Source organism: Mandrillus leucophaeus, unplaced genomic scaffold (genome assembly GCF_000951045.1).
Source record: "Mandrillus leucophaeus isolate KB7577 unplaced genomic scaffold, Mleu.le_1.0 Scaffold421, whole genome shotgun sequence".
Classification (NCBI taxonomy): domain Eukaryota; kingdom Metazoa; phylum Chordata; class Mammalia; order Primates; family Cercopithecidae; genus Mandrillus; species Mandrillus leucophaeus.
Window position 1 is genome coordinate 2,309,053 of NW_012104488.1, and position 12,562 is coordinate 2,321,614.

The 12,562-nt window shown below is 39.5% G+C and overlaps 1 protein-coding gene across 2 annotated transcripts; it reads right to left on the reverse strand.

Annotated features, from left to right (window-relative positions):
* Positions 1 to 1,397: 1,397 nt before the first annotated feature.
* RFXAP (regulatory factor X-associated protein) lies at positions 1,398 to 11,255 on the reverse strand. Of its 2 annotated transcripts, XM_011992997.1 has the most exons (4): positions 10,489 to 11,255; positions 4,939 to 5,046; positions 2,746 to 2,852; positions 1,398 to 2,058 (listed from the first exon to the last, which is right to left on the reverse strand). In XM_011992997.1, exons 1-4 carry the CDS (start codon positions 11,086 to 11,088, stop codon positions 1,971 to 1,973), a joined length of 903 nt encoding a protein of 300 aa, XP_011848387.1. In that variant the 5' UTR covers positions 11,089 to 11,255; the 3' UTR covers positions 1,398 to 1,970. The 2 variants fall into 2 exon arrangements, with proteins under 2 accessions (XP_011848387.1, XP_011848388.1); XM_011992998.1 differs by having other exon boundaries at positions 1,398 to 2,852.
* Positions 11,256 to 12,562: the final 1,307 nt, after the last annotated feature.

Below are 12,562 nucleotides of genomic sequence, written 5' to 3' on the forward strand. Positions count from 1 at the left end.
GTGCAGTGGCAGGATCAGGGCTCACTGCAGCCTCAACCTCCTGGACTCAAGCAATCCTCCCACCTCAGCCTTCTGAGTAGCTGGGGGCACCACCATGCCCAGATAATTTTTGTATTTTTGTAGATACAGGGTTTCACCATGTTACCCAGGCTGGTCTCAAACTCCCGGGCTCAAGTGATCTGCCTGCCTTGGCCCCCTAAAGTGCTGGGATTACAGGTGTGAGCCACCGTATTGGCTGGTTTCCTTCATTTTCTGAAAAGGACTGCTGTCACAATTACCCTCACTGTGCCCCCACAAGTTTCTGCAGATGATTTTAATCAGCATGATGGTGAAGTGCAGGTATGCATGTATAGTTTAATGATATAACCATATTGCCATAATAAACACTAACAATTTTAATGCTAATATGTAATGTTAATTAATATATTACAATTAACATATCCCTGCTGCTTATTAGATTTTCAAAGGCAACCGGTATAAAATCTGATTAGTGCTGACTATGGTCTCCAATTTAAGAAAAGTAAATCGTTCGAGGTGTAATTATAGGAGTAACACAAACAAACTCCCGCTAGTCATAGCTTGTCTTCTGGCTTCTTCCTCAGCTTTCCACTTGGGTTTTCATGCTGCACACACTCTCGGGTCCTCTAAAGCCCAAGCTACAAATCGCTCATAAAAATCGGCGTCTGTGCTTATGGAATACATCTTAAGACAGGCTACATCCTTTTCTGCTACTAGGGTAAAGCTCTGAAGAGGAAAGATTTATTTTGCTGCAGTAGATGATTTTTTAGAAAGTTCATCTCCAGTGGTTTAGAATAATCCAAACAACCAATGGAAGATGGAGTACTATATGTCAGGGGTAATCAGGGAAATAGCTCATCTTTTGATTGAAAGGTGAGATCAACTCACCTGATTATTAAATATGTCAAGTATTTTCATTAAAATGTTTTAAAAACAACTGTTACCTTCAAACTCAATAAAAGAGGTATTTAAATCAGATTTTTTTTTTCTATAGTGAAGGAAGTCAGTCCATTTTCAAATAAACTGCTATCTGAACACAGGCCCTAATCTATGGACCTTCAACAGTATCTGTGGTCATGAGTAGAACATTAATTTTTCTAGCTAAGGAAGTTAGAAACTAAAGACAGTTAGAAACTGAGGGTGTAATAATGATTTTTTAAAATACTAAAATTTCCATTTCAATGAGTTATACAAAAGCAATTAGAACTATTTGACAATATTCATATTAATCATATTTTCTAATTCTAGAAAAAGAAATGGGACATTATAAATCAGTAAACATTTGAAAGATTCCAACATGAGACTTTTAAAACCAAGACTAGAATTCCTCTGCGTCTAGTAAGAATAAACTAAAGAACAGAATAAAGAAATCAGCCAACTCAAAGGTCAACAACTGGACTTTAATGAATTAATTTTGTTAAAAGCAAACAGATATGCAAGTAAAAACACACACATTAAAAAATGAACAAAAACATTCTTGTTTTCCATAAGTACTTCTCAGAACAGCCATGATTAAGTTTAACTATATATAGAGTTTAAAAAACAAGTAACAAATTTTTGTATAGTTAAACTTGAGACACATACATTTATATCCTAATATTGGATATATTCTCTTGACATTTAATTTGTTATTCCTATTGGTAGGTTTGCCTTTTTAAAAGTTTTAAAGTTTTCCTAGGAGAAAGTATAAGAAAAAAGTATCCAGATTACCCATCATTTTTGAACATTACTTAGGAATAGCAGTTTTGAGATAGCTCAAATTGTGAAAAACAATGACAAAATGCTGGACTGTTAGTTTTATTTTCAGGATCTCCTTTTTGAAAAGGATCTTTTTCATTTTGTTTAATAAAAATAAGTATAAGAAAAATAATTTTGTCTTGGCATTGGTGGGCTGAGATCTATACTGTTCACAAATTCAACAAACAAGAAATATCTGCTTTAAGAGATCAACACTAACAGGTAACGTGAAAGACAGAAGCCAACTGTAAAAGACACATCCCAGTGTGCTTAGTTAATCCCTCAGGTTTTACTAGCACACCTCTGAAAAGAGATGCACATCCTAAATTCACAGATACTAAACAATAATCACTTTCCTTACATCTATATAAAATATGCTTACCTCTCTGACAGCTTCAGTCTTAACTGCAAAGAAAGGTTATTAAGAGAACCCAATTATAGGTGCCCCAACTACATGTTAGCACCACAAAATAGCCATCAACATTTCTTAGGAGTGTTTTTGGCACTGTGGGTGAGACAATCCTTAGTATGTGGGACTACCCCTGATACTGCAGAACATTTAGCATTCCTGACCACTCACTAAAAACCAATGGTTTTCAAGGTCACTATGACAATCAAATGGACCCTTGATGAGAACCACTGAGCTAGATGAGTCAAGATTAATATCTATTAACTTTATGACTTCCACAGAAAGTAACTGCTTCATTACCTTCAGTAACAATGACTGAAGAGGAATATATTTTTAAAAAACATTATAATTAAATGTTATTTTGGAAAGATAAGCTGACTTCTTCAAACTCATAGTAATCTGAAAGATTAGATGCACAAAGTGCAATACTTATTTATCCCCAAATGCACACATACATTTACAGGAAAATGTTTATGTTCTACAGGCATATATTATTACCCCATTTATATTTGGTAAAAAAATATGCTTATCTATTACAGTAAGATAAAAACCATGTAGATGTTCTTGATAAGTTCCCTCACATTGATGCTCCTGGAAACTGCTGCTGTCTTTGCTCCAAAACTTGCTGATTTAATAGTTGTTGCTGTTTCTGTAAAAATTGCACTACTTCTGGACTTCTTAGTAACGACTTAGAAAGAAAAGAAAAAAATTATTAATAGCATTAATCTATGTGATTAGACTGTTTTCATGCTATGAAATTACTCTGATGTGTCCCTACACATGACACAATATTTCACAAAAATATGCCTGAATCAAAATCACTTTTATATCTGATGCACTGCAACTAAGCTGCAAACTGAAAATAATGTGATGTCACACATCAAAATACTAAAACCTAAAAATAACAGGTGAAGTCTGTTATTGGTGACTTTGTGCACAAAGGAAACGCCTTCTATAATATGCCAGCAAATATATCTCTTGAAATACGTAAGAACAAAGAGCACTGACCCAGGATTATAGCAAGAAAAAAAATGGAGATGAAAGGGAGCCACATGTGAAAATAGCAGCTAAATGCCAGTTTGTACATACATATAAACTAGTGCTAGAAGTCAAGTTTCTCATTAGCCAACTAAGTCTTCATAAAGAAATTTAAAATTGTGTGTATAGGTGTGCATTTATATATGTGTATATATATAGGTATATACCAAAATTTCAGGAAAAAAACTAATAGAACTGCTCCAAAACATCCAGTACCTTTTTGTACACTCATCATTTTAAAATATAGTTGTAATACTATAACAAATATAACAGACTGTGATTAACATATGATTATTAGAGACAGGGTCTGTGTTCCCCACGCTAGAGTGCAGTGGCGGGAGCATAGCTCACTCGGTCTTGAACTCCTAGGCTCAAGCAATCATCCTGCCAGTCTCCCGTAATATGTTTTTATAATAAAATACATAAATTTATAAAGAAAAAATCTTTGGCCCCAATAAGTTGCAAAAAGATAAACTGAATAAAGTGAACATACTATCATTAAATCCTGATTTCAACATTATATGTATTATATCTTAGTACGTTTTCTATTTATTAAATAGTTTTGTTTAAAAATCATCTTAGCTGTTATGACACCGTTGGACATTTAGGTTGTTTCAATTACCTTTTTACTATTTATGATAAATATATTCCTGGCAATATCTTTATGTTTAACTCCATCCATATTTAGGATTTACGTCCTGTAAATGCCTTCATATTAAATGTGATGTCTGAGTCAAAAGGGATGACTCCTGGTACATAATGCCCACTGCTTTCTGAAAGTGCTATACCAATATGTAATGCCATTAACTGCAGGAGGATGCCCATTTCATGAAAGTCTCAACATCATTGCATCATTGTGGTAATCGTTTAGACAATTTTCACTTTTTGTTTATTTTTAATGATGTTGAATACCTTTCCATATCATTTAATGGTATTCCGCCTTTTTTTTTTCTGTTTGTATCTTTTGCAATGTATTGAAGTCAAAGGTTTTCCTCATCAAATTATAGGAATTGTTGTAATAACCTTTCTTTGCAGTTAAGACTGAAGCTGTCAAAGAAGGAAACATATTTTATATATATATATAAGGAAACTGATCATGTTTAGTGATTTATAGGGTGCTCTGTTGCCTAGGCTGGAGTACAGTGGTATGATCACAGCTCATTGCAGCCTCAAACTCCTGGGCTCAAGCAATCCTCCTGTTTCAGCCTCTTGACTACAGCTACATACCATCACACTCAGCTACTTTTTAAATTTTTTTGTAGATGGGGTCTCGCTATGTTGCCCAGAATGGTCTCAAATTCCCAGCTTCAAGTGATCCTCCCACCTGGCCTCCCAAAGTGCTAGAATTACAGGCATGAACCACCATGCCCAACCAGGAATATTTTATGTGATAAAATATCAGCCACAATAACCACAGTCTTTTATACTTGTTGTACATATTTTTGCTCTAGGTTATTGTGCATTTTGCCACTAGTTTTGACTATAGCATTCATTTTTATGTAGTCAAGTTTATAATCTTCTCCCTGTGATTTTGTCTATATAAGCTAAAAAAATCTTGTTACAGATTTTTGAGGTAAAGTTTTGATTCTTTTTTTAAAACTTTGACTCCTTATTAGGAATTCATTTTGATGTATAGTGTGATGTCATGAGTTAAAATCTCAAAAATCTCAATAATTCCATTTATAACAAAAAAGTTTGTTAACACATTTATAACTGATTTACAAACAGATATTTACCAGTCTTTTTTGATTTAACACTTGTTCTAAAAGAGTAGGTCTTGCAGGACGATCCCCAAAAGATCCTGTTCTTTGTTTAACAATGGAGAGTATGTTATCTGCACTTTCCTGGGATAAATGATAAAAATGCAAATAGATAAACAGTTAATGTAGTAAGTCATGATTACAGGTATTTCAAAGAGGTAATGAACAGGTCTTTGCATTTCTTCCTCCTTCTTGCCCAGTCTCTGTAACACTGGAAAGTTCTTCATTATAGGCATGATACCAGCAGTTAATTTGATGTAACATTCCTTCTCGCTCCCTCTCCCACCTGATTTTCTACCTGGGTTCTTTAGTCTCTTGACAGGTCTCAAAATTAATAGTGTGTGATACAGTGTGATAGAGTAACAGTGTGAGAGGTGGGCCACTAAGATTGAGGCAGAGTTACTTGTGAGCTATTTTCAACATTACAAAAAATGCCAAGTGGAATTGACCATTCTCTTTTTATAATGCTATCCAGGCCAAAACATAATCTGCTTGCCTTTGGATGAAATATATGAACTCAGAGGCAAATTATGCACTGCTCAATAAGATATCTGATAGCTTTTACCCAGTTAACAACCAAAACAAATGGGGGAGTAGTAAAATACTGTTTAAAGAAGCAATTGATAACCAAATCTTTCAAAATTTAGATAAACTTGCTTGAAAAAGCACTAGTATAGTCTCCTGCCACCTGTATGAACAAAACAGGCAAGTCCTAAAACGATACCATTACCCTGAGATTTAACTGCCCAAAAACAAAATCAGCCACACTTATTACCAGTCAGGTACTCCCAGTTACCTGACTGCATCTTAAATATTTGCAATTTTGCTGGCATAACAAAATATTGTTTAGCTGACTGAAATACTCTGACTCTTACAAAACTATACTACAATACATCCAAAATTCTTACTAAGTAAATATAAAACTATAAATGTTTTACCAGAAAGCCATACTTTACATGAATTTAACCTCTTTGTTCTTTACTTACAATATTATCTATGCTGTTTTTTTCTCTTGGCCTTCTTTCTACCGGCCTCTGAGTTATCTATGAGAATATCCTCTTAATCTCTTTCATTATGAGAAGTTTACCAACCTTATATTACAAAAACATTTCATCCCTAAATATTTTAGGCCTCAACACGTAACAACTGTAAAAAGAAAATTCTAATACCCAGAGGAAACAAAAATAACTTCTTCCTCCCCCACTGACCCCCGAGTTGATTTTATTTATGAGATTCTTTAATTTTTATGTGCAAGATAATGGAATGCTGAAATTGACTTGACAGTACAGTACCCTCCGCCCTCACAACCTCACTATGCAAATTCAAAAGGTTAATATCACAAAATATTAGATACTGAATTAGATAGAGAAGCTTGTAGTGAAAATAACCTTTACTCATCTAGTCCAAACTTGTACAGATGTTGGAATTCTTTTTCAAAAACTTTCAATGCTCTTTGTCCTACAGAGTTTACCAACTTTTGCCACACTTCATTTGGTTTTGAATAGCTCTGATATTTCGGTAGAATGTTAGGTAGCTTTACTTAAGCTGAGCTGAAATACATGCTCCTTGTGATTTATGCCTAAGAATCCCAGTCACCTCAGAACTATGCCATATAAGTCTACTCCTTCTCTTAAATGATAGCTTTTCAGATATTTAATAACAACAATCCCACCAACAGAAGTCAATTCATTTATCCCTAGTCCCTTTATGTGTCTCTCATATAGCACAGTTCTTAGATTGGTGGAGTAGACATTATACATACTTATTCCTCACTTAACCTCGGCTTGTGTAAGAACTAATTTTAGATACCTTAATTTCTTTAATTTTTTTACCTTAATAAATCCTTCATTGGAATAGAGACCTTAATTTCTAATCTTGCTGCTCATAGCATAGCAGAAGATACCGTCATCACCTGTCAGTCCTACTATAATGATCTTCGAAATAGTCTCAAAATCTATAGGCTCTCAACTGTAACCCACTCCATCAGGGTAGGATCCTCTGCTCCTTCCTAATTATCACTTCATTTAAAGACTCCAAACCCAAATCCCATAGGCTGGCATTCAATACTAGAAAAAACTGGCTTCAACCTATCTTTCCAAATGTTTCTCTCATGAATTTTCCACTCAACTATTACATTTTAGCTAGAATAGTCCACTTGCTATCTTCACAAAAGTGTTTTCTGTATTCCTACTTCTCTCTCTTTACTAAAATGTGCTTCTCTTTCCTTTTATCTACCAGAATTCTAGGGAAGCAGTACAGTAAGGGGGTGAAAGTGAAGCCTCTAGAATAAGACTGCTTGTGCTTGAGTACACTACTTGCTGGCTGTATGACCTAGGCCAAATCCTTTAGCCTCTCTGTGCCTCAGTTTCCATGTATGTAAAACATAGTACCTATCCCATTGCCGAAGGGTTGTGAGACTCCATTTATAGCTTAACACAGTGCTTGACACATAAGAAACTCAGCTCATTAAGCGTAAACTATTACCCATCCTTTCTGGTTTATCCTGAGTCACATTTCCTCTGCAAAGCCTTTCTGGAGTATCTCAGCCTACAATGATCTATCCTCCTCTGAACTACTAAAACCGGACTATATAGTTGGCTCTTATTATATCCTGACTGGCACTGTTATTTTCTTTACACTCACTCAGTTTAACAAAGATAAAGACTTACAGATCTTGTTGCCTCCTCAAAACTGATAAAGTATCCCACAATATAAGACAAATTGGATAGTAAGCTATTATTTGTTGCTTATAGCAATTAATTCCCTTCCCTAAAAAGTCATGCAAATTATTTCAAAATAGTGAAGCTGGGTGCAATGGTGAGGTAATCCCAGCTACTCGGAAGGCTGAGGCGGGAGGGTCACTTGAGCCCAGGAATTTGAGGCCAGCCTGGGCAACAGTGTGAGACCCATCTCTAAAAATTAGATAAGTAAATAAATAACAAAATAGTCAATTATGAGGTTCTTTTTGTGGGAGGTGCAGAGAGAGACTCTCAGTATGAATTTGCCTTTTACACATTTTCCTTACTGTAGATGTAAATGCTAGGTAGTTTAAAAAAAAAAAAAAAAAGTAAGCAGCCATAGGTTAACTACTTCTTTCTTGAAAATAAGTATTATTAAGCTGGGTGTGGTGGGTCACACCTGTAATCCCAGCACTTTGGGAGGCTGAGGTGGGAGGAAAGGGAGTTCGAGACCAGACTGGCCGACATGGCGAAACCCAGTCTCTACTAAAAATACAAAAATTAGCTGGGGGTGGTGGTGCATGCCTATAATCCCAGCTACTTAGGAGGCTGAGGCACAAGAACTGCTTGAACCCAGGAGGTGGAGGTTCTAGTTGGCCGAGATCGCACCACTGTACTCCAGCCTGAGCAACAACAGAGTGAGACTCTGTCTCAAAAAAAAGAAAGAAAAAAAGTATTATTTTTCTCCCTCTCCAAAGAATTCTGAAGCGAATGAGCACCTGTGGAACATACTGAAGAAGAAACTTGATCACTTTTACTAACTTTCATTCTTTTCCAGGTGTTTATTTCTCTAATTCCCCATAATCAGAGATTTGGTAAAACATATAACAAGAATATGGATTGAGGGGGTTTTTAAACTAAGATTACATAAGTCCTGAGCCCATTAATTAGTAGGCAAAATTAAAATTACATAGTGGATTTTTCTAGGAAGGGTCTTCATTAAGTCACCAGATACTCAAAGGAGTCCTCTTACTCCAAAAGATTAAAACTTAAGGGAAAGAGAAGTCACTCAGTCCTAACCAGTGTCAATTAAGTATGACACACTGGCAACTGTAGATTTTGGAAATATTTAGAATATTATACTTTTTGTTTTTGAGACAAAGTCTTGCTCTGTCACCCAGGCTGGAGTGAAGCGGCACAATCATGGCTCACTGCAGCCTCAATCTCCTGGGCTCAATGATCTTTCCACCTCAGCCTCCTGAATAGCTAGGACCACAGGCATGTTCCAACATACCCACCTAATTTTAAAATTTTTTGTTGAGATAGGGGTCTCCCTATGTTACCCAGGCTGGTCTCGAACTCCTGGGCTCAAGCAATCCTCCCTCCTAGGCCTCCCCAAGTTCTGGGCTTACAGGTATCAGCCACTGTGCCTGGCCTAGAACATTACATTTGTAAACAATTACAAGGTCTAATATTTTAGTAATGGAGCACTTCAAGTTCAGCCTGAAACTAAGAAATTTAAAGACTTAGAATACATCCTAAGACCCTAAGACAGCTTGCAGTTAAGAAAAAAATTTTTTGACCACTTTTTTTGTTTGTTTTAAGGAGATAGGGTCTCGCTATGTCATCCAGGCTGGAGTGCAGTGATGCAAACAAGGCTCACCGCAGCCTTGAACCCCTGGTCTCAAGCAATCCTCCCACCTCACCCTCCCGAGTACAGCTGGGTATACAGGCACTTGCCACCATACTTGGCTTGGATCACTTGTAACAAAATTACATTTTTCTCTACACTGAGGGATTACATAGCTCTCACAAGAAGAAATATCTGCTTATCTGTGACAGCCTCAAAGTATACCACTAACAATGACAATAATAACAGCAAAGGTTTGCAAACTTGAACCAGTTGCTGGACACTGTGTGAACACTCAGTATGGAATGGCTCACATAGTCACAGCAACACTGTGGATGACATACTATTTTAATGCTCATTTTACAGTGTTTCATAACCTATTCAAGCCACACAGCCAGCAAATGATGGAACAGGGATTTGCACCCAAAAGTCCAACTCCAGAACACTGGTTTTACCTTTGACTCAGTTCAAATCAAACAATCCAAAAGTTTTTTGAGACTTATACCCCATTATCATCCTTTTTTCCCCCTCCTCAGGGGTACTAAGAAAAGGGATAGTGAAAACAGGGTACTAAGAACAAGGATACTGAGAACAAGGTATATTAAGTATTGGGGTAGTGAGAACATGAGAACAAGGGACTAAACATAGGGGTACTGGGAACAGAGTTGTAAGAAAAGTGTACTAAGTACAGGGGTACTACAGACAGGCAACTGAGTATAGTAGTACTAAAAATAGGGTACTAGGAAGAGGGTTAACAGAACAGGACACTAAAAACAAAGTACTAAATCAAGGAGTATTACGAATAGAGGTACTGAGAACTGGATACTGAGAATAGAGTAGTGAAAACCGAAAGAGATGACTTTCTCAGAAGTACCAACTTCATCTAGGTTCCTAAGTCTCCTTTAGCGATGAACCAGACCGAACATTTACTCTGTGTCCTTCCAGCCACATCCCAGATCTATGACAGCTCTGCCGATGTCACATTATTTTTACTGAAATTTCGGCACCTATCATATGGGTGCAACAGAACTGTTACTGCTTTGCACACGCTGGTATAAACTTTAATTTAGGGTAAACATTCTAATTCTCAACCACTAACCCAGTCACTGCAACCCGGCCCATCTGGAAGCGGATGGGCCGGCCCTGGAGATGCGGTTTGCGTTAAGATTGGGTTTCTTCTTCCACCGCCCACCCCTAGGCCTCAGCTAAGTCTGATACCTCGAGTTTGACGTTTCCCGCGCTGCCAGTCGAGGCAGTCCCACCGCAGTTCAGGGCCTGGTCGCTCTTCTTCTTTTTATACTTGTCTTTGTACATCTTGTTGCGGTGTTTCTTGCACATCCACGGCTTGCGCTGCTTGGCCACCTGGCTCGTGGTCTCGCTGCAGCCTTCGTAGGTGCAGGTCTTGCTCATGCTGCCCCCGCCGCTGCCCCGCCTCCGGGCGCCCCCGCTGCTGCCCTCGCCCCCCGAGTGGGTCTCCTCGTCCTCCAGATCCTCCAAACTAGCCGCGCTCTCGCCTCCCCCTGGAGGGTCCGAAGTGTCTAGCAGGTCCGCTTCGTCCTCCCCAGCCTCCTCTTCGCCATCCCCGGCCCCTTCGCACAGGTACCTAACGGGCTTGCCCGCCCCAACGCTGCCCCCGGGGACCGCGGCCTCGTCCTGCCCAGCACAGGGTTGCATCACCAGCAGGGTGAACTGCGAGGCCGCGGTCGCCACCGGGGCTGGCGCCAGGGCGGGAGCCGCAGCCGGGGCTAGGGCCGCGGGGTGGGGCACGCCGCTGGCGGCGCCCGGCCCCGCGCCCTCCGCGACACCCTGCGCCTCCATGCTGCTGAGACCTAGCAGGGGTCCACGACTCCGGGCTTTTAGCACCTGCCTGGCCTAGCAGCACTTCGCAAAAAAAAGACTCAAGACACGCTTCGGGAAAGCGCGGCGGTGCCCCGAAGGCGCCCCGACTGCGCCTGCGCGTCCGCAGCCTGAGCGTCAGCGTGTGTACGCCCGCTGGCTGTCATGGAGCGCAGCGCCTCTGGGGGCGGGGCTGAGCGCACGGCTGAGCGCACAGCCGACGGGACTGACTGCGCATGTGCGGATCCGGCCCCTTCGGCCAGCTGAGGGATTTGCAGATCCGGTCTGCGGGGCTGTGGTTGGCAAGGCAGCGCCGTTTTACCTGAACCTATTGTATCTAAAGCGGTTCAAAGCATCTTCTACAGGAGTTCCAGTAAGCAAATTAAGATTGTTCCTGAGCAGTCTCACAACTTGTAGTGTTAGGATGCTAATTTTATTATTTACCCCCAAACTGCCTGCAAGGGGAGATTTGAAGCTGGGTTGTAGTGGTGTCACAGCCTGGAGCCACTAGCTCGCAGTCCATGAGGGCAGAAATGGCTTATTTGAAAATAATGGAGCGGAGAGGGGTGGGCCACACCTTTGGCCGAGTTGTATTTGTATTGAGGGTTAACTTTGTTTTCTTCTCCTGGAAACTCACTTGATTTTTAATACTTGCTCTTTGCTGTGGCTGCTGAAATAAGTCTTAACGTTTTCATTTCACACAGTGAAAATGTGTGAAAAGGAATACTGAATGGCAAAAGTTTAAAAAAAACAATGAATGTTCTATCAGTTCTATCAGTTGCTGGGTAATTGCTGATTGTTAAATCTTGGCTTGCCCAAATCCCAGGAGAGAAAATATCCTGCCGTATCCTGAACTGTTAAGTAGATGTTCTTTTTCCCTTCATCCTGTTCTTTCGCCTGGTCAGATTTCCCATCCCACCTACCGGAAAGCAATGACTTTATTCAACAAACTGTAAATCCATTCACACCAAGACGTTTGGGTGCTGACATGTAGGTAGATCAGTTATGTTTTAAAAAGAGGCAAGTGGAAGGGAGAAGGTTTGGAATTAGAGCAACCTAAGTAGTACTGTCCTGTGTGACTACAGCAAGTTGGTTACAGCCTCTCTGAGCCTCAGTTTCCTCATTAGTAAAACTTGGCAGTCGGTGGTGTGCTAGGGCCAACTGACGATACCTGGTTGCTAACATTTCAGAAATATAATTAGCAGAAAAATTAAACACTGCTATTATTAAAAATCTTACTACATGAACTTACAATAAGATTATATTAAAAACAAAGGTTACAGCCGGGCGCGGTGGCTCACGCCTGTAATCCCAGCACTTTTTGGGAGGCCGAGGAGGGTGGATCACGAGGTCAGGAGATCGAGACCATCCTGGCTAACACGGTGAAACCCCATCTCTACTAAAAATACAAAAAATTATTCGGGCTTGGTGGCGGGCGCCTGTAGTCCCAGCTACT